At 39.3% G+C, this 24,121-nt stretch overlaps 1 protein-coding gene across 1 annotated transcript in view; it reads left to right on the forward strand.

Annotated features, from left to right (window-relative positions):
• Window positions 1-24,121, forward strand: part of LOC124712462 (protein qui-1) — a 1,341,285-nt gene that overhangs the window by 1,214,040 nt on the left and 103,124 nt on the right. The window contains exon 25 of the mRNA XM_047242758.1: window positions 2,449-2,642. Coding sequence (XP_047098714.1) covers window positions 2,449-2,642 — 194 coding nt within the window. The remainder of the gene's footprint in view (window positions 1-2,448; window positions 2,643-24,121) is intronic.

Here is a 24,121-nt window from a genome sequence, read left to right on the forward strand (position 1 = left end):
TGTAAGTGAAAAAAAAAATGCCAATATATATGAGAAAATTAAATCCTTTTTCAAGATCCATCTAAGGATACATATTTGGCAAAAACAATTTTCTCGAGTTGGAGACTGCTGACCACCACTAGTCCTCTACTAACATAAGCTCCAACTATTCAGTGTAGGGTAGAAAATTATTACTGGTAGCATGAATAGTTTAATTGATCCATTTTCATCTACAGCTGCACAATGTGCAAGAGATATTTGGGTTTTTATGTTAATATTAACAGTTTTACAGATAATATACCTTTGTACATAATAAATCTAAAAACAAAGATGCTGTAACTTACCAAACGAAAGCATTGGTATGTTGATAAAGACAATAACAAACACAAACACACACACAAATTTCAAGCTTTCGCAACCCATGGTTGCTTCATCAGGAAAGAGGGAAGGAGAGGGAAAGACGAAAGGATGTAGGTTTTAAGGGAGAGGGTAAGGAGTCAATCCAGTCCTGGGAGCAGAAAGACTTACCTTAGCGGGAAAAAGGGGCAGGTATACACTCGCACACACACACACACACATATCCAACTGCACATATGCAGACACAAGCAGACATAACAACACACATTAATATATCAATTAATGATGAATACTTAAATAAATGTTGTTACGGTATATACAGAGAGATAAAATACAAATGTTCTTCTCAATGAGACTACATTGAGTTAACACAGAAAAATTTAGTTTTGTAAGTATTCAATTACTGTATAAAAGCAGTGATCAACCAAGTATGACTTCAGTTTAGATTTGAAGTGACCAGTGTTTTGTATGTGTTTAATGGTATCTGGTAAGGCATTGTATAGTTTGATACTAGGATGGATAAGGCCGTTTTGAAATAACTTTGTGTTGGCACTTTGAACATGTACATCCAATTTTTGTCTTGTATCATAGCTGTGTATTGTGTGAATTTGAGTGATTAGTGGTCTTTTTGTATGTAAGTTTAGCCTTAAATACATTATATTTTCAAGTATAAATATGCAAGGAAGTGGCAGGATCCTCCTTTTTTGAAACAATGGTCTACATGATTTGCGATTATCTACCCCTTCCATTATTCTTATAATTTTTTTTTTCTTTTTTTTAAAATTTTGAATGTTTTGATGGCTTCTCCAGAACTTCCCCAGAACATAATCCCATACTGGAGGTGAGAGTGTACAACTGCATAATATACACACTGAAGTGTGTTGTAGCTGGTACAATTTTTATAATGTTGTAACACAAAACAAGAAGTACTTAATTTTTTGTTCATTTGCTCAATAAGTGCTTTCATTTCAAGTTGTCTTGTAGATGAAGTCCAAGAAATTTGGTACAGGCTCTTTTGGCAATTGTCTGTCCATATATCTCTAGATAGGGTGATATCAGATTTTTTGTTGTGCTGTGTGTATATCCATAGCTACAGTTTTTTCAGTGTTTATTATTAAGTCACTGTCATCAAAGTAACATGTTAGCCTGTCAGTGGCTTCTTTTATGTTTTTTACAAGAGTTTCTTCTGAGTTTCCTGTAATTAGGACACTCGTGTCATTAGTAAATTGAAATATTTTACTGCTGTCATTGCTTATGTTTAGGTCATGAGGATGGTAAAAATATATATCTCAACCTCTGAAGAACATGCATATTCTCTTGTATAAAGCTCACCCAGGCATATAGGGATCTATATGGATGGCTTGTTATTCACCTAGTTGCTCAGAGGATGTCCATGAGGTCTACTATATTCAAACACTGTTTATTGTTCTCATTTCACTTTGAAACAAGTCGACACTCCAGAGAAGTGCCTCAAGAAAGTACTTCGTAACACTTAAATTTATGTTTAGCATTACCAGTTTCACTTTGTTAGAAGCATTTTTCTTAATACTGCCAGTATGCATTGTATACATTCTCTGCTTTGGCCATCATCAGATAATTTTTACATAAATTACAAAAGTTGTCTATTTCAACTCTTTTTCTTTGGACCTTACTGTCCATAACCACCTGAAATTCCAAAATAGTTTATGGCACCATCATCTCATATAATTTCTGTATTGTTTTACAAACAGTTTGTTGTTTAGTTAAATTTGGTTCATGGCAAATCTATTTTCTATTGTGTTAAGGACAAACATGTTGTTTATTTTAGCATATGTAATTTGTAACATCATATCCAAAATTTACCTTTAAAGAAAGGTTCTTTAGTTTTTGTCTTTCTTTTACAAAACTCCTCAGTGGATGAGCAATCTGTGATCATTACAATGAAATTTGTAACTGTTCTTATGGCATTACTCATATCTAAAGCCAATATTCCATAATTAAAATGTTGGATAATTCAGTCCTATGGGATATATGTTCATTTTTATACTAATCTAAAGTTCAGGACATACAAATTGCAAGAAATTATGCTTGTGGGCAACCAGATCATCAGATGTCATTTTTCTATCTGTGCAGGGCCACCAAGCAACAATAACAGCAGTGGCAGCCATGATGGACAGCCGGCGTGTAGTGACTGCTGACAGACAGGGGATTCTTGCAGTGTGGCTCGCAGACAATGCAACTCTGCTTCACTCCTGTGGAGGCCCGAGCCAGTGTTTGGCGATAACTAACTCCATGAAGTATGTTGTATGTGGAAATGGAGATACAAGGTAAGGTAGGGGTTTATAATTGTTTTTGTTAAGTATTTTCTGGACCTTTGTGTAATAGCATAAAGTATGCACAGGCAAGGCATCCAGATACTATTAATGTGTCCATTGTCTGCCAGCTGCTGTGAAATACATGCAGAATGCACTTTCCACTGTAAAACTATATGAGGGTTCCTTAATATTCCATTAGCTTATGGAGTGTGGAAAGAATGACAGCTTTATACGCATCTGTATGTACATTACTTAGTGTAATCTTGTCTTCGCAATACCTGTGAGAGTGATACTGTTGTATCCGTAATTGGAGAAACAACAAATAATGATTGGCGTGAGTTCCACATTCTGTTTATTGCCAACAGTTTCACAATACTAACACAACTTGGTGTTCGATGGAGAGCAGCGACTGGGCTGCAGAGTCCAAGTCCGGTATGGTAAACAGTTGTAGCACAATGTAGCGTCGTTCCTGGGTGCGACGTCGACGTAGCAAGTAGGTAGCTCAACACGAGACTGCCAGGCGTGGTGACGTACGCGGCTACATAGGGCGAGTGGCGGAGGAATATGCCCGCTGTAACCGAGTCCTCTTGTCATGTCCTGTTATGACTGGCGGCGTGGCCTCACGTAACTATCTCTCGGGAGGATGCTGGCCGAGGTTGCCATGACAGTGCAGAGGCACTCAGTGTGTGAGGCCCGCGCCTGCACTGTACAGCTGTGCAGAGCTGTGCATAAGCGAGGCGTGCCAGCCATTGGCTGTATGATGTAAAGACCACGGCCACACAGCTGCAGGTGCCATGGTGTGCGCATTGAGTATACCACAGATACATTAGAAGGTTGTAGTATATTCCTAGACTCTTCACTAAACACTGGTTCTTGAAACTTTGTAAGTAAACTTTCATGGCAAGTTGACACCAATCTTTGACATCTGTTAGTTCAGGTGTCTCAACATTTCTGTGGTACACTCATATTGCTCAGACAAACATGTCACCATTCGTGCTGGAGTGTTTCAAGAGCACTCTCCTGTGCTAGACTGTTTCCATTTTTGCCAGTATCCTACCAATGAACTGAAGCCTGCCATCAGTTTTACCTATGACTAAGATTACATTGTTATTATATTTGGTATCCCCACAAACTGTTACTCCCAGAGTCATCATAGACTCTTAGAGTCATCATATGAAGCTGGTTCTTGAAACTTTGTTAACATTTGTTCTCAGGATAGTTTCTGTCCATCTTCAAGAGTTACTCCCAGGCATTTGTGTGAGTTGACCAATCTCAGTTTTGATTCATTGATGTTGTAGTCATAGGATAAGTTTGTATGTTTTGTGAGGCATCCAGTTTTATATTTCTGAACTTTTTAATGCAAATAGCCAAGTTTTGAAATCATATCAAGATCTGACTGAATTTGAGGGGTAGTCAGAAACTTCTAATTATCACCTCGCTAACTGAAGCCATGACCTTGGAACTTAGAGAAAATCTTAGCCCTTCTCTAAATTTTCACCTTTTGATGCAATCAATTTTTATCAATGCTGGATGTCTGGTATAAACTTTGATTGCAGAGGTCTGTATTTTGCTTGTTCAGCACACTTTACATCTCAAAATTTATCACCTCATTGAAATTCTTGAAATGTCGGCCACACAGTGGTTTCTTCATTCAAGTTAAGAGGAAGAGGTCACTAGATACTGTGTCAGGAGAATACAGGGATGCGTCAAAATTTGATAGCCCAAATAAACAACATATGTATCTGTTTTTCAACTATATCTTGTGCATAATGAGCTGAGTCATTGCCAAGAACCGAGAACACTTTCTCGCACAGCTTTTCATAACATGTCGTATGGACAGCCTCCTGTAACCTAGTTAGAGATTTTGGTAGTGTGCTCATGTGGTGGATCCATGTGTTTCCTCTCCTTTCTTTACTCCTTTGCCTTGGGATCATACTGATACACCCAGCACTCATCCATGGTGATCAGCAAGCTATGGATGTTATTTGAATTGGCCCTGCACAGCAGCATCACTTTTGCTGCTGTCTCAGATTTTTGAACGAGCGTGACCAGTTGTGGTACCCATTGTGTGGTGAGTTCCATTTGTTTGAAACATCATGCAAGATCTTGAAAACTGAACCTCAACTATCACTTTCCCCCTACCTCCTTGATTCTGCCACACCAATTTTGAGCACCAGGGCTTCTGCTTCTCTTTTTTTCCTGTTGTTCACAGAGGGATAGTTTGCCACTTTGTTTTTTCTCATTAATACATATTTGGCCACACTGGAAGCATCTGTGTCACCTACTCACTGGGTCTTATATTACTGCACTGTCACCATACACCTAGTGTAGCCAGATGTCCCAACTTTTAGGCACTACAAAAAAATTCAAAATATAGTATGTATTCACTTTAAAAAATGAGCAAGTGCATGAAAGTTCCAAAATGAGGTTATGAAGGCACTGTTAGCAGTAAACAAGAATGATATAATATTGTGTGCCAGGAAGTCATGGCCAGTGTATGAATTAAAGGGATGCTTCAATGCATGCCAGAACTTTATATTTTGAAAACACTCAGTTGTACGCCTTCCACTGTTGTAGCTTTAGCATCACACAGCTGTTTCTTGAACAGTGTTTCAACTCCTCCTCCTTCATCTCTCTTACCCACTGACTGGTGTACATCTACATCTACACTCTGCAAACCACTGTGAACTGCATGGCAAAGGGTGTGTCCCATGGTACAACTTATTAGGGTTTCTTCCCATGCCATTCACTTATGGATCGCAGAAAGAATGATTGTCTGAATGCCTCTGTGCATGCTGTAATTATTCTAATCATATCTTTGCAAACCGTATGTGCGTGATGCATAGGGGATTCTAGTATATTCCTAGAGTTATCATATGAAGCTGGTTCTTGAAACTTTATTAACATTCGTTCTCAGGATAGTTTCTGTTTATCTTCAAGAGTCTTCCAGTTAAGTTCCTTCAGTATTTCTGTGACACTCTCCCACAGATCAAACAAACCTGTGACCATTCATGCTGCTCTTCTCTGTATACATTCGGTATCCCTTGTTCTCCATATTTGGTGTGGGTCCCACGTACTTGAGTAATATTCTAAAACTGGACACATGAGTGATTTCTAAGCAATCTCCTTTGTAGACTGATTACTCTTCCCTTCTATTCTAGCAATAAACCAAAGTTTACCTATGACAGAACCTATGTGATCATTCCATTTCGTGTGCATACAAAGTGCTACACCCAGGTATTTGTAGAAGTTGGTCGATTCCAACTGTGACATTGATATTATATTCTTAGAACAGTACACTTTTTTCTTTACTTTGTGAAGTGCATAAGTTTACGTTTCTGAATATTTAAAGTAAGTTGCCAATCTTTGCACCAGATCTTATCAAGATCTGACTGAATATTTATGCAGCTTCTTTCAGATAGTATTTCATTATAGATAACTATGTCATCTGCAAAAAGTGTGAGGTTACTATTAATATTGTCTGCAAGGTTATTAATATACAACATGAAGAGCAAGGGTCCCAACACAATTCCCTGGGGCACACCTGAAGTTACTTCTGCATCTGACAGTGACTCTCCATCCAAGATAACATACTGTGTCCTACTTATCAAAAAGTCCTCAATGCAGTTGTAAATTTCACTTAATACCCCCGTATGATCGTACTTTTGATGACAAGTGTAGGTGTGGTAATGGTTCAAATACTTTTTGGAAATCAAGAAATACTGCATCTATGTGACTCCTTGATCCAAAGCTTTCAGTACATAATGTGAGAAAAGTGCGAGTCGGGTTTCACATGATTAGTATTTTCAGAATCCATGCTGGTTAGCATGGGGAAAGTCATTCTGTTCAAGACACCCCTTTATGTTTGAGCTCAGAAAATGTTCTAAGATTCTACAACAAATTGATATCAAGGATATTGGATGGTAGTTTTGTGGATCACTTCTACTATGCTTCTTGTAGACAGGTGCGACCTATGCTTTTTTTCCAAGTACTGGGCATAGTTTTTTGTTTGAGTGATCTGCAATAGATTACAATTACAAGAGGGGCTAACTCAGGTGCAAATTCAGTAAAGACTGTGTTAGGTATTCCATTGGGCCCTGGAGATTTGTTTAATTTTAACATTTTCAACTGTTGTTCAACACCATTAGTATCATTACCTATTTCAGTTACCTTTTCAGTAGTACAAGGATTAAATTGGGGCAATTCTCCTGGACTCTCCTTTGTAATGGAACGTTTGAAAATGGAGTTAAGCATCTGAGTTTTGCTTTCCTACCCTCATACAAACTTTGAGGTCACTAACAGCCTTTACATATGACCAGAACTTCTTTGGGTTTTGTGAAAGAACATTTGACAATATTCTGCTGTAGTAATGATTGAGGGCTTCATGCATTACTTTGTTGACAGCCAAACATGTTCCATTCACCATCTTTCTGTCTGTAGTCCTACGTTTTACTTTACACATATTATGCAGCAGTCTCTGTTTCTTTCGAAGTTTCTTTATGGTGACTGTGTGCCATGGAGGTTCCCTCCCATTATGAACTGTTCTACTGGGTACACATCTATCCAGTGCATGGTTGACTACTGTTTCAAACTTGAGCCGTTCCTCTACATGTTCCTGCTCTGTGCTGAAAGTTTCAAGTTCCTCATTGAGATATGACACTACTGACTGTTTCATCTAGTTTACTGAACATATATGTCCATCTGCTTGTTCTAGTTGTACTTTGTGCTTGGGTAATCATTATTGCCACAACTTCATCATGGTTACTGATACCAGTTTTGATGTGGACAGCCTCAAAGAGGCCAGGTCTATTTGTTGTCATTAGATCCAATATAATTCCATCACGAGTGGGGTTCCTAACTACCTGTTCTAGTTAATTTTCACAGAAGGAATTTAGTAATGTTTCACAGGATATCCTATCATGCTCACCACTAATAAAACTGTAATTTTCCCAATTAATTGTTGGATGATTAAAGCTTCAACCACTGATTACAATATGATTGGCTAACTTATGTACAAGTGAACTGAGGCTTTCTCTAAAGTTTTTGGTTACATCAGTAGATGAGTCCGGTGGGCGATAGAAAGGTTCAGTAATCATTTTATGCCCACCACTGATTCTGAGTCATGACCAAACAATCTCACATGCAGCTTCAGTTTCTGTTGTGGTGGGTTGGAGTTGCTTGTCTCCTGTGACAAATACACCATCTCCATTTTCCACTTGCCTACCCTTCCGGTATACACTTAAATTTTTCCCGAAAATCTTACTACTTTCAACTTCAGGTTTCAACAAACTTTCTGTGCCTAGTATTGTGTGAGCTTCACTGCTTTTCATGTACACTTCAAACTCTGGCACTTTGTTGTGAATACTTGAGTAGTTACCCTTTAGGATTTTAATACTTCACTGGTGGCAGGCACTTCTTTCGATCTTGCACTAATACTGCTGGGTTTCCTACAGGTATCATTATCTGGAGTGGATGGAGCATTGGCTAATCTAAAAAGTCTTTGTGTGCACCACACATACAGTCAGCTACCTGAGTAGAAGACTGACATATAGTGCACACTAGATCCATTTAGGGGGACCCTTACAGTTCTCAACTGTATGGTGCAAGTCTAGCAAATTGCAGCCTAGCTTGTCATACAACCTTCACAGTTTCTGGTTTATTCCTTCCACTTGATTCAGAACCAAATGGCCACGATCAGTTCTGGGGACAACGTTGCAAATTGTGTTCTTCATTGAAACTCCATACACAAGGCTAGTCTTTTCAACTTTCTCTGCCATTCACTGGAATGACCCAAGTATAACCTCAGAGCCCAGACAACAGGCATCATTTGTTCCAACGCATGCCACAATCTGCAGTTGGTTGCATCTGTTCCCTCAATGGCTGCTGGAATAGCCTCTACAACATGTTGAATGAGGCCTCAAGGTATACATACTGAGTGCACCTGGTGTCCTGTCCTGTCCCTTGCTGCCATTTCTCTGAGGGGTACCATTGTTCGCTGTACTTCTGAACTGCCGATGATTAATAGACCCCTGCCATTTTGTGTTTGCATCCTCTTGATGTGGTACAAAACAGATGAAGAGAGTCTCATTGCCTCACTTTCATTATCAGTGAATGACAGCACCTCGAACCTGTCGGTTAGGGGGATCGGTACAACACCTTGAGTCCTCTCTGTTACCCGTCCACCCTGTACAAGACACCTAGATGTACCATTGACATGTCATTCACAGTCAAGTGGGTGAGTAATGACAGATCCTGTACTTTCCACAGAGCAGACAGGATCAACAGGAGAGGATAGTACTTTAGGTATCTCTTGTACCGGTATCACAGGTACATGACTCTATGAAGCTCTTCCAGCACACGGATTCACAGCAGCTTGTTTGAAGTAGTTGGGGTGATTTGCAACTGCTTGCAAACATCAACCAACTCATCCTTTATTTGAGAACAGTGTTCACTGTGGGGCTGCATTTTGGCTGGTGCAGTACATTACAAGGCAGTGAATAAATAACTTTAAATTAAGCTTGCTGATTATCTTTAAATCAGTTCACTAAAAAAGTTGCTAATTCCCTATAAGAATGCAATCAAATGTACAAAACAAGATTTCTGCTAAGGCAACACAAAAACCTGTTGTAAAAATTACTAATTTCTTAAAATGTTTTCAGGTTAATTATAGTTCTTTTCAAGCTCAGAAACAGATTTGATTCACAATAAATGCAGATCATACAAGCCTACTCTACTTTAGGGGAAAACAAGATGTAATACAATATGCTAGTTAGAATATCTGCTACAGTAACTGAATCACAAAACACCGATTTGTTACAAATTGTTTTTAGATTACACAAAGGACAATGATAGCTTCCGAAAATTCTCAAAAATGCATGTTTGTTTGTATTGATATACAATGAAATTTTGGGGTGATGTGTCCTTTGGCAGCAACTGTGAATCACAAATATTGATTTCTACAAAATAAATTACATATACAAAATCTTTCACTGGTAACGTATGGAATGCATTTCTTCATTATTAATCCATAATGGATTATTGTTTTTTTTTCTTTTTATTTAGTTCTGAATTTTTTTAGATGAGCTTACAAGTCGCAGTTGTATGGAAAAGCAAAGTAAAGCTCTACATTCTGGCCTGAGGGATCAAATGGGACCAACCGTCCTCCATGTCATCCTCTTCCAGTGGCGGCACTGAATGTGGTACTGAGGACTGTGAGGTCAGCACACTGCCACTGTCAGCTTTCTCAACCCTGGAGCCACTAGTTCTCATTGAAGTAGCATTTTGGTCCACTTCACAAGACTGAGTGCACCCTGCACCATCTGTATCACTGACAATGTGTCTCAAAAAAAATTTAATTGTATTAGATCTACAGGGAATCGTATTTGGTTTCTTCACATAGCAGCCAGTCACAGTGACCACTGAGCTGTGGAGGCAGACTGCAAACTTAAGGAAGACCAGTGAGAAATTAAAAAATATTCATATCTTTGTTTACACTTATCAGTCAGCATATTATGACCACTATTGATATAAACCTGTGTAGCTGATAGCATCATCACCTGGTGAGGAATAACTGCTAATCAGACATACACACAGTGCATTTAGTATCAGTGATTGTGCTGTCCATACGTAGAATGGGGAGGCCATACGATCTATACGAGTTCGGCTGAGGGCAGATTGTGATGGCCCGGAGCCTCAGCACAAGTGTTTTGGAAACTTTATGACTTGGGTGTATGAGGATTGCTGTAGTGAGTGTGTTCAACATGCGAAACCAAGACAAAATCGTGTCCAGTCATTGAGGGGTTGGGCAACCACCCCTCATTACAGATGGTGGACATCATAAGCTAGGCAGACTGGGAAAACAGGACAGGTGGCAAACTGTGGTGGAACTAACATCAGACTTAAATGCTGGGTAGAGTGCAAGTGTGTCTGAACACACAGTGCACTGAATAATTCTAACAATGGGTCTCCACAGCCAAAGACCCAAGCATGTGCCAATGTTATCACCACATTGGCAGCTACAACTGAAATGGGCACGTGACTATTAGCATTGGATATTGGCACAGTGGCAGAGTGGTCCATGGTCTGATGAATCCCGATACCTTTTTCATCATGCTGATGGGAGGGCACGATTCTGTCTTCTTCCTTGGGAACATCTCCTTGACACCTGGACTACAGAACAGAGACAAGCTGGCGGCATCTCCATTTGATGTGGGGAACATTCACAGGGGCATCTGTGAGTCAAGTGGAGCTCATGCAAGGTACCATGACACCCAAGGAGTATTGTACACTGGTTGTAGACCACTTACAGCTCTTCATAACGATCATGTCTCCCGATGGCAGTGGCATTTTTCATCTAGGTTACGCGCAATGTCACAAGGCCAGGAGTTGATGGAGCAGTTCGAGGAACACAGTCGTAATTTCCAATTGATGTGCTTCCCCCTCCCCCCCTCCCTCTCCTTCCCCAGCTCACCAGATCTGAAACTCATTGAACACATCAGGGACATGATTGAACATGGCTTCAGAAGTCATTGCCCCCCTGCCCAGAAATTACAGGAATTAGGTGACTTGTGTGTGCATTTGTGGTACCAACTCCGTCCAGCGACCTGTCAAAGCCTCATCTGTAAACGTAACAAGTTCAGGAAAATGTCGACACTGCAACTGCCATGTGGGCACTAGTGCTACCCACTGTTTACTGACTCAGTATCAAAGAGCATGACATCTCAACATACTATGTATCTCTAACTAATATTTGGTGTAAAAACATTAGACACAATTAATTTTATCTGGTCCACTCATGTATTACCTACACATGTTCAGTGCTAATGCAGTATGGGTTTTTGACACATTATACTTTATGAAATATATTTGATTTTGTCTTCTTTACCATCTCTGTTAGTTTGGGCATTGAGTTTTTGAACAACCTGTATATAGGATGCAAAGCTATCTCAGAGGTTGTTAATGCCTGCGTAATATTCAGATAATTATACAAAGTAATTAAAAGTAGGTTCAGTTGAAAATACTCATCTTTTATCAGTCATGTTTATCCAAGCAGTATATATAACCATCTAAAGAATCTCTTTGTCTTCTGACAGTTTAAAGCTGGTCAGAATTTACAAAACATTCAAAATCAAAATTGATTACAGAAATCACTCTAAAATTGAATAAATTGTGATGGCTCTAGAATTAGTATTATAAAGGAAGAAGATGAAATAAACTTCAAGAGCAAGTAAACTGATCCATCCCTCATATTCAGATATATATTGTAATTAGAACAATAAGTACGAAAAATGAAACTGGAAAGTAAACAAGTTTCAAGTAACAAAAAAGAAATAAATTACTACATTGCAATAAAGTAAATGAGAGAACGTAATTTGTAGTGGGAAGATAGCGATGTGCAGTGCTCATTGCTAGATGGCACAGGCTACTTGAAGTATCATGTTAGTTTATCTTGGCTACAATTCTCATTGAGCTATGCAAACTAGCCAACATTCCTGGAAGGAGTGGCATGCTGCCCCGTGTGCGGTGCATCTACAAAGATGTGTTGATGACAATGTATAATGACACTTCACACCAGGAACTCAAATGTCAGGAATTAGATTATTCATAGGTTTTGAAATAGAAGTTTTGGCTGAAACTGCTATACTCATTAAGAACATGATCAGGATTCTGTTTCTTACCGCCAAAAAGTTAAAATTCCCCCAAAATACTGAAGTATCAACTTTTGGGCACGGTGTACAAAATTTTCAAATTATGTGCTTTGTCTGTTGCTATATATATTTTTTAAAATTATCACCAAATGCTGTTTTATTACAGGTATATGTATATTATTTAAATCCTGTTTCAAAAGTACATCCTATTTCCCAATATAGAAGAAACTGCCATCATCACATGTAATTTTATAAATGACCAATTTCATGGTGTAGATACATTTGCAAAATGCTGCTAGTTTGGAAACCTAATTTTACATAGGATTTGTGAAAATAATATTCAACTTTTTTGGACAGTTTGCCCTGATATTCCATCAAAAATCCACTGTAAAATTAAGCTTGCAAACTAATAACACTTTGCAAATACATCTTTGACATAAAGTTTGCCAGAAGCACAGTAAATATTCAAATTCAGGCATTTATAAATTATATATGATGATTGCTTTGTTTTTATATTTGGTAAACAGGACACACTTTTGAAACAAGATTTAAAGAACACACATATACCTGGAATAAAAGAGCATGTCATCATCACTTAACAAATGAAAAATGGAATAATCTATGTAGCACATCGTTTGAAAATTTTTCACACCACTGTGAAAACTAGATACATCAGGATTTTGGAGGAACCTGAAACTTTTTGGCAGTAACAAACAGCATCCTGATCTTGGTCTTAATGAGTAAAATGATTTCAATCAAAACTTTTATTTCAAAATCTTTGAAGAATGTATTTTACTGACATTTGAGATACTAATGTCAAAGGTCAACATTGCTGCCATCATCTTCAGATCTTTGCAGATCTTTGTAGTGGCATGGTACATGGGGCAGCATGCTGCTTCCTGCAGGAAAATCTACTATCATTGCTGTAGCCACCAGAAAAATCGTGGGAGGCACACATCGGCATGGCGCGTCACAGATGGTAGTTGCCGCAAGTAGAGTCCCTTCCACCAGAGGGCACGCGAGAATTCGGCCGCGACCTCTGCCGGCGGAACAACAATAACAACAACTCAGGCAGCACGGGCCGTGCCCAGTCAGTTCACATCGGGCAGGCCTAGGAGACAGTTCCCGGTCTACGCTATGTGAAGTGTGATGGAAAACGTGAACCGTGTTACTACAATCATGAATAGCACAACAATAACTGTAGCCAAGAAAAATTACCATGAAACTGTGAGTAGCCTGCACCATCTAGTGATGATCATTGCACCTCACTACTTTCCCACTACAAATTATGTATCTCATTTATTTTACTGAAATGTTGTGATTTCCTTCTTTTTTATTATTTCATTTTCAATTCCTTTCCACTTTCATTTTTGTTACATGTTGTTCTAATCATGAGGGACGGGCCAGTATACATGGCCTTCAGTTTTGTTTCATATTTATCCCTTATAATACTAATTCTGGAGCCATCACAAATTATTCAGTTTTAGAATAATTTGTATAATCAGTTTTTATTATGAATGTTTTGACCAGTTTTAAACTACCAGAAACCAACAGATTTTCCAGTTGGTTTAATAAGAAATTTTTTGGGTACCTAAAAACAATTGAGAATACTTTAAAGAACTGTAACCTTCTTTTAATTACTTTTTATAATTATCTGTCAGGTATTACACAATATTTTGCTCCAGTGGAAAAGTTTGATATGTGGTGTAGCAATAGTGATGGGAAATCAAATACTGCAAAGAGTAACTATTGTTTAATGTTTGTGAAAATAAGTGCAGAGCCAGTGGACATTCTTATAATTCAAGTGTACATGCCAACATCAGACTGTGACAATAAAGAAGTGGGAAAATGTATGATGAAATAGAAGTCATCATCCACTATGAAGACAGAAGCAGAGTAAACACCATAATTTTGATAACTGGGATAGTGTGCTTGCACAAGGTAGGGAAGCAATATAATAATTATTAGCTTTCAGTGTGAGTAAGCCTTCAGGTGATAATTCCTCTGTACAGTTATTATATCACACTGACAATTGTGTTGACTGTGGTTGGCCAGCAACAGCAACTTCTTGTCATTTATGTTATGATATAACATCCCTGCCATTTATGCCTGCTAATCTTGAAAATGGTATATGACTGTAACTAGTAGCACTTTGGATAATAAGACAGCTGAAGGTTTTCACCATGAAATTTCAATGAGTAAGAGTATCCTGGAAGCAACAGTGTAGTGAAGTGAGATTTCAAAATGCAAGTACAGAAGTGCAGTGGCAAAATATTAAATTGGTTTTGCTGAATACTTTAAAGAGTGAAGCTGAGAGGGAAGCAGAGATAGTGAGGAAACCCTGGATCACCAATGAGATACTGGAAAAGATGGATTTCGTTCATTTCCAAAAACTTTGCCTACAACACATCTGGGAAGTTTCATACTCTCACACTTGCCAACCCATTGTAAATCAACAAGTATGTGACTACTAGTAAGTTTCCACCTATAATAACCCAATGCAAAAATAACCTTAATCAATTATATTATACTGTATAAATTACTCTTCACCCAATGTCTCTTTTTCCTTTTTAGACTAATGAATACTCTGTACACAGCATGTACAAAATCATGTATAACCATAAGTGGTTTTGTTATTGTTAGCATTGCCAAATGAACCAAGTAAATCATCAATGCAACAATTAGAAACATGTAGTCCTTTTTGTCCAGTGTACTACAGTAGTTCCATACTATATCGGAAGACACATTACCACACTTGGTCATGAAAATTTCACTAATACTATTCCCCTACAAATCATATTCAAATTAAAATTCCCTTCCCATAGAAAAATTGCAAACCCTTCACCAGTGTTCAAGAACGATTAAAACAGCCACCAGTAAATTACAGAATTTTACAAATTTAAAAGTCACACAAAGATGTTTTTTTCTGATGACCCCATAGTCTAGCTTCATATTCTAGAAATCTGGTCCTTCAGGGCAAGACTTGTACAGATATGAGACAATGGAAAGGTTAATGTTTTATTCATTTTCATCACTCATGATTGTTAATGATGGCTCTGGTATTCCTTGTTACCAGAATATTTACTATCTATATTTATGATTTACACCACCGTCAACACGTTTAGTGTTTTTCACTTAAGAATGACAGGTTCAAACATTTTCAGCACAATAGATAGCCTCTCACCCAAGTGTTGCTGTCACCGTGTGTACTTCAACTTATGCCCAAGCATTAATTTTGTGTACATCAACTATTTTAAAGCAAACTTTAAACTCAATTAGTCCACTCCCCAATAGAACATAACATATGAAAGTTGTCTAAGAACATCCACATTAGTGCCTTTAATACTGTAAGCATACACCACATGCTGCCCCTTTCCGACGGCTTCCTTCCAAAACATACTTCTTCTCCATAGCCCTGTAACGGTGACAGCATTTCAGATTGTCTCTTCCTTGTGGCTATCTTGTCTTTTATACTTCCATATGTCTCTTATACTTCCATATTGCACAACATGAGAATATTTATGATCTTTCACAATCTTTTGACTTGGCTAAATAGTAAATTCATCCTCCCATAATTAATAAATTCCTGAAGTTTTGTGACACACTAATTAGTATTAGACAATTTTGAAACTATATGGATTATTATAACTTTTCTCTTAATGACTAATGAATAGTCTTAAGTCCTAAACAGTTTACATACCTTTGTCCTTTCCTGTCTCTGAGTTAGTTGATATGGTTATTTTTGTTCATGGCTTCTTGGTTCTTAAGAATGGACCCTTACATAAAGGACAAAATTTACTTATAATTTTTTTCGGTTTTTTTGCTGATTTTATGACTCATAACTAAAGCTAAATTGCCTGTGTAGATGTACCTTCTCCTATCTCTTTTTTCTTCTCTCAGCCTCTCCCATCAGCCAATTATTTACATCATTGCTCAGTAGCTCCTGTGCACCAACACCCCCTGTGGTCATTCGACCCACTTCAGAGTGATTCTCCTTCTATGTATTCTCCTACTATTTCCCTGCCCAATTTGCACATGACCCCTCTGCTGGATTGCTTTGAGGGTGAAATTTACAAATTAAGATATGGTTTGCAACTTCCCATCCCAAAATTTGGATAAACTGTTTGGCCAGAAACTGTGTTCCATTATCTGATGCCAATTTTTTTCGGTTAACCCACATTATTAAATTGATCTCGTAATTTCGTTATAACATTATCAGATGTTGACTTCATTAATGAGTATAATTTCACTAGTTTGGCCCAGTATTCAAATACAATAGATATATGCATCATTCCTCATCAGCCCAAGGCAGAGAACAATAAATCCCATAAATTACTGGTATGTGGAATGATGGGATACAATTAGTGTGCATTCCAGTAGCTCATACCTTAAATTTCTGACACATTTCACAGGATCTCAGGATATTTCTAACTATGTGGTTCACATCCGTAAAGTAGTAAAATTTGTTCATATGTATGATACACTTTTTTGGACCAAAACGGGCATATCATGCATGTACATACCAGTTTGTTAAATTAATGCTATTTTGTGATATGCATAGTGACCATCTCTTGTTTCCTATGAAACAATATTTCCTTGTACAATTTCCAACTGTCAATAGTATCAGCATGATTTTGGAGCAAGTCATTAATTTGTATATGAAGCTGACTGTCTTTGTTTTGTTCACTTTCTAAATTTCTACAAAACATCTCTGTCTTACTGCGTGTATTTACCTTCAGGAAATAACCAAAAAGATATCCCCATTTCTTTATATTTTGGTTTGATTGAACGCCTACAGATAGTTGAAACAGTGTCTGGTATTATGGCATCTTTCCCCTTTATATAATCAATAGTAAAATGAAATTCCCATAAAAACCCTACTTTGTTGAGGCTTGCTCTTTAATAGAAATGTCAACGCACCATTCTGTGTGTGTGTTTTACTGTCTCGTATCCTGCTAGTGGATATTGAAATTTTTTTGATGCCCACACTACTACTTATATAATATTACCTTTTCAGTAATGTAATATTTTCATTCATGTTGTGTGAGCATCCTACTAGGTTTTCTCTCATACGTGTGACCAGTCACATACTGCTGGAATATGTGACAGGTTATCCAAAAGCCCTATGCATACACCATCATATGGAAAGAAAGAATGAACTTCAGGTGAACCAGCAGTTGGCATGCTGCCAATGCTTCTTTCATTCTTTTTTAAATTCTTCATGGAAGTTTATATCTCATCATCATACTGTGATCTGCTTTAATAAGCTCATCAAACTTGGTGCATTAGGCACTGAATTAGCAAGGAATTTTCTGTAGAAACCTACCATCCCAAAAGATGATTTGAGTTGATTTTGTTAGTTGCTTCTGTCTGGGCACTGTGTGACCATGTGCAATCTATGCACATCAGACTGAATGTCCAAAGTATTTACAATATGCCCCAAGAAGTTAATGGTAACACCTTGTGAACCTAATGTCGTTAAAGATTCATTCAACGTTTGCAGGTGTTGTTCCCATGTTGTGGATATTACTGCTGTATCATCAGCATAAACAACACTTTACTTCGTAACTCATAGCCTGTTGCTTTACCCAAAGCTCTTATGAAAATGGAGCACTTGGAATTAATAAGACCTTCCTTGAAACAGAAATGCTGTGTACTTCCATGAGTTCTTTGTGTAAGCCATCTGTGAGGTCCATTGTGCTGATATACTCCATTCCTTCAAACTTCACTAGCAGTTCTTCTATTGTAGGCTTCCTATCCCTCTCTGTCTGTCTACAGTTTGTGCATTGAACAGTATACATATAGTGCCACCTGGTATTGTAACAGTAATTAATGGATTATTGTAACAGAGGTTCCTATAACATTCCAGTATATCAGTCTTTCAGTTTCTTTTTCAACTAATGGCTTCATTGATACTGGTATGGACTACGGTCTGATGTAAAATGGATTGTGGGGTTAGTCTTCCACCTACAAATAAAAACCTTAATCATGTCTGGACATGAAAATACTTTTATATGTCTACATAAGAAAGAAATTGTATCTTCCTTACCAGTAATATTTAGATTCTATGAGTTGTTATCAGTTATATCTGTTTCATTCATTTATTCCATGTCTGCTTGTAATTGGTGCCTGTCATCCTTTTATAACATTGCTTCAGTCATTAAAGTGAGTCCTAATCTGGCTGTGTTGCTGTGCTCAAAATGTATGCCAGCTAAGTACTCTTACTGTCCATATGTGAATGTCAGTGTCCCATTTTGTAATTTTAAATATACACTATTGTCCAACAGCCAATCTATGCCTAAAATCATGAGTACATTTAGATGTTCCACTATGAATATTGCTTGTTGGAAACTGTATGTGTTTAATGTAAACTTAATGAACAGTTCTGCACATACTGATTTGCCTGTCATGCCTGTTATCTTTATTCCTGTGACTGGTAACTGAGGGAAAGCATCCAACAAATTATTTAGCTAGTAGAATCTAAAATAACTTTCACAGTTACATTATTTACAATGCATGTCAGTTTCATAATTTTGGTTGTTTGTGTGTTATCATCATGTAGTAAGACATCTGTTGAACTGTGGCCGTAATTTCCTAATTAAGCTTGAGGTGATTTGCTGTGGCTCATTTTGTATTGCTTCAGAGGACTGAGTCTCTCCCTGGATGCATATTAGTTTTCCCTGTCCATGGTAGTACCACTGTTAAATGTTTTATCATGATAATCTCTGTTCTTGTTCCCATTTCTGTATCTGTTCCATTCTGTACCCTGTTTCCTCCATTCCTAGCATCCTCTACAATTACATCTATACTCTGCAAACCACCATGAGGTGCATAGCAGACAATACATCCCATTGTACCATTTATTATGAGTTCTTCCCGTCCAGTTCACATATGGAGCATGGGAAGAACGACTGTTTGAATGCTGCTGTGCAAGCAGTAATTATTCTAATCATATCCTCGCAATACCTATGTGAGTGATGCATAGGGGGTTGTAGTACACTCCTGGAAATTGAAATAAGAACACCGTGAATTCATTGTCCCAGGAAGGGGAAACTTTATTGACACATTCCTGGGGTCAGATACATCACATGATCACACTGACAGAACCACAGGCACATAGACACAGGCAACAGAGCATGCACAATGTCGGCACTAGTACAGTGTATATCCACCTTTCGCAGCAATGCAGGCTGCTATTCTCCCATGGAGACGATCGTAGAGATGCTGGATGTAGTCCTGTGGAACGGCTTGCCATGCCATTTCCACCTGGCGCCTCAGTTGGACCAGCGTTCGTGCTGGACATGCAGACCGCGTGAGACGACGCTTCATCCAGTCCCAAACATGCTCAATGGGGGACAGATCCGGAGATCTTGTTGGCCAGGGTAGTTGACTTACACCTTCTAGAGCACGTTGGGTGGCACGGGATACATGGGGACGTGCATTGTCCTGTTGGAACAGCAAGTTCCCTTGCCGGTCTAGGAATGGTAGAACGATGGGTTCGATGACGGTTTGGATGTACCGTGCACTATTCAGTGTCCCCTCGACGATCACCAGTGGTGTACGGCCAGTGTAGGAGATCGCTCCCCACACCATGATGCCGGGTGTTGGCCCTGTGTGCCTCGGTCGTATGCAGTCCTGATTGTGGCGCTCAGCTGCACGGTGCCAAACACGCATACGACCATCATTGGCACCAAGGCAGAAGCGACTCTCATCGCTGAAGATGACACACCTCCATTCGTCCCTCCATTCACACCTGTCGCGACACCACTGGAGGCGGGCACGTGCACCTTCCGCCGACCACTGGCGACAACATCGATGTACTGTGGAGACCTCACGCCCCACGTGTCGAGCAATTCGGCAGTACGTCCACCCGGCCTCCCGCATGCCCACTATACGCCCTCACTCAAAGTCCGTCAACTGCACATACGGTTCACGTCCACACTGTCGCGGCATGCTACCAGTGTTAAAGACTGCGATAGAGCTCCGTATGCCACGGCAAACTGGCTGACACTGACGGCAGCGGTGCACAAATGCTGCGCAGCTAGCGCCATTCGACGGCCAACACCGCGGTTCCTGGAGTGTCCGCTGTGCCGTGCGTGTGATCATTGCTTGTACAGCCCTCTCGCAGTGTCCGGAGCAAGTATGGTGGGTCTGACACACCGGTGTCAATGTGTTCTTTTTTCCATTTCCAGGAGTGTATGTTCATTGAGTCATCATACAAAGCCGGTTCTTGAAACTTAGTAAATAGACTTTCTCAGAATAGTTTACATGTATCTTTTAGAGCCTTCCAGTTCAGTTCCTTCAGTATCTGTGTGACAGTCTTCCACAGATCAGACAAACCGGTGACCATTAGTGCTGCCCTTCCCTATATCTTCTCTAGCTGGGAGAGATCTTCTGTTAACATTATACAAAATCTCTATATTCATGCCATGAACATTTTTGTAAGGTTTTGATCCTAAAAGTCATAATCTGTTTCTTTTGTGCTCCCTCTCACCAGTACTTAGATTGAAATGCTGTTTCAGAATCAATGTAAGTTGTGAACTCTTCTAACTGTAACATACATCACCATACAATGTCACCCATCAAGTGGCTAATCGCAAATAATTTGAGTGGATTATTAGAATCTGACCAGGAACTGGGTAACACGTCCTTAAGTGACTATAGAAATAAATCAGGGTGAATATCACCTGATGGTGAAAACTTGGAGAATTTCCAATTTCATTCTTTGCTTAGTGTTGCAATAAAGTCATCTAATAACAGATCTTCTAGCTCTTTCCTTTATTCTTTCTTTGTCTCCTTTAAGCTCAGAGTGTTATTTGATATTGTTGCATTTGTGTTTGCATGAAACCTGTTGCCGCCGTGGACTGTCGGTGTTCTTGACAATGCACCTATAGTCATAGTAGATGCAGATTTGTTGTCTACCAATTGTGTAGTTTTAGTATATACTCCTGCACAAAGTGTGTCCTTACTGTGTTCAAGTTTGTGTAATCTTCATTCTAGTTTGTTAATTATTGCTGACAAAACTTCAATATTTTTGTTGCCATAAGCATGTAACGTTGTTTTAGTATGCATTAGTTCTTTTTCTAACATCTCAATTCTCTGCACTAATTTGTCATTTTTCTGCCTTGATAACTTGTATATGTGCTCTAAGGTACTGTCTTCTTTAGTTTCCATTGGTAACCAACTGCCTATTATAGAAACAATATTAAAACCCATGTTCAATCTTGTTTCCAATATATCTCTTCTACTGCCAAGTTGGGTACTGAGTTTATTAAACCGCGTTTCTAAATTCTTGAGTCTGGTGACAATTTGCATCAGTCTATTTTCAACTTTGGTGACCTTGAAATTCATATACATAACTGTATTATTTAAGTGAGCCATCTGTTATAAAACTGAGTGCATTAACTTCGCAATAGTTGTGTTGTGGTCTATGTGGCCCATTGTATTATTGCAGAACTAAAATAAATTTATAAATGTTTTTCATAATAATGTAGCAGTAGTGAATTATATCCAATGTAAGTCATCACAATAATGGACTGGGTGTATGTATAATTGCTGTAATGACATGGTTGTAATTTCCTGCGTGTAACAGTACTTATTGTAATAATAGAACATATGAATGTCACAGTGACCTCATGATAATCAACTATATTAACAGAAGTTCTTATAACAAAATACTCCACTTCAATCTCTGTGTTCATGTCATCACACCACTGCACTTCGAAAATAAGGAGGACAAAAATCTGAGCCCTCCGAGATTTGGCGTTTTGCACCTTGTTGTGGACAGCTGCAACACTGCTTGCTATTTGACATCGTTGGCTACTGTTGGTACCGAATGCTGCCTGGCGATGGTTCATTGAAGTGGAATGCCTGACCCGAAGGACATAGGGCCGCTCGTCATGGTAGCCTCAGCTGTCTGTATCTCAGCAAATGTAGCCCAGGTTCTTGATTGCCACTGGCTTCGTTGAAATTGTCAATATAACCACTCCAAATATGTATTACTCATTTTAGTTCAGATTCCATCTTCATTTTTGACAGATGAACCCGGATTGTACAATGTATTCTTGTAATTCTGTGGCTGTTTAATTGCTAAGCAACTGAAGTCCAATCATGTTACTATAACCAGACTTATTAACCCTTGTCTGGTTAAAGCTCATTGATGATAGATCTTCACAGACATACACTGTCCCCTAAACCTAGTCCACAAGCAGATTTCCCACACCATGTCCTCAAACAGACAAACACTGTCCAAACAGGCCTCGAAGGCCCAGTGGTACTGACCAGCCATTAGGCATCACTGGATGCAGATATGGAGGGGCATGTGGTCAGCACATCATTCTCCCAGCCAATGTCAGTTTTCGTGACCAGTACCACTACTTCTCGATCAAGCAGCTCCTCAACTGGCCTCTCAAGGGCTGAGTGCAGCCCGTTTGCCGTTTGCCAACAGCACTTGGCAGACTTGGACGGTGATCCATCCAAGTGCTAGCCAAGCCCAACAGAACTTACCTTTGGTGATCTGATGGGAACCTGTGTTACTGCACTGCAATGCCTTTGACACACCATATCCTCACACACTTCTAGTCCTGCCACCATCACCAGGAACCAGCTGTAGAGGAACATCTGTACCCATACTCATCAGCATTCCAGACTGGAACAACTGAACCGTATCCTTTGAAAGGGCTTTGACTATTCCTTATTGTGCCTTCCCAACCCTCCTCAGCCAACCCACACATCATCCTGGTCCATCCCAGTCCCAACTCATTGCCTTATAGCTCACATCCCCTCTCATCAAAGGTGAGACCACCCGTGGAAGCAGCCATGTCTTGTAAATCTCTTTTGCACAGGTTTTATAGATACATGATCTTCAACCAACTGTCCGGCCAGCTGATGGCCACTGCCAATCTGTAGCAGAGATCATGGTTGGCTACCCATTGGTGAACAAGCTACTGAGCACATCACGTTCAATTTCAGTGGCTGTTTCACAACCTGTGCCATTTGCAGCCTTTCTCCAGGCACCACATTTTCTGATCTAGTTAGATAGGAGTTGTAACACATCCATTGTTTCCATTACCATTCTCACCTTATATTCGCTAACATAATGCAGTTGCACTGTCTCCCTCAGTCTCTGTTCTGTCTGCACTTCTCCCAGTCCATTCCAGTCACCAGGTCCTACACTCTTGTCACATTTCAACACTGTGCACCTACTGCCACTGCCACCTGCATTCCTACCCAATGCACCAGCAGCTTCCCTTTGATCTGTCATCAACTCTTCCCCAACCCTCCCTCCCATTCTCCGCCTTATTTTTCCTCTTGTCTACAGCACCCAATATAGCCCATCATCCCAGTCTACTTGCCAAATTGCAGCACAATGTAGCTGTACAGCATCGTATGCACGTGTGTGTGTGTGTGTGTGTGTGTGTGTGTGTGTGTGTGTGTGTGTGGGCGCGTGCGCACAAGTGTCCCTGATGAGCATTTGGTGCCTCTGCTATCCAGCAAATTGTAGATTATGCTCCTAAATTATTTAGATTAGTTAGCATCACGTAAAACATTTTCTAATACAACAACATTCACACACATGAGCACATAGAAACCCAAATGCCCACTCCCATGGTCACTGCAAGACTGATTATTGATTCTCAATTATTGAAAAAGCAGTTGCCTGAGCTGATGGACATGTGGAGGGGAGAGGGGAGGAGGTAAGGAGGGAATAGTGCGAAAGAGGCAGATCTGTGGACAGATTACTCTAAGATATGCAGGAGGAGGGGGAGGGAGAAAAGGGGTTGGAAAAGATAGAGAAAGGTGAAAGGCAAGGCAGTGGAACAGGTTAATTGATGTTTAGGCCAG

The sequence above is a fragment of the Schistocerca piceifrons genome, chromosome 8 (genome assembly GCF_021461385.2).
Source record: "Schistocerca piceifrons isolate TAMUIC-IGC-003096 chromosome 8, iqSchPice1.1, whole genome shotgun sequence".
NCBI classification, from domain to species: Eukaryota; Metazoa; Arthropoda; class Insecta; order Orthoptera; family Acrididae; genus Schistocerca; species Schistocerca piceifrons.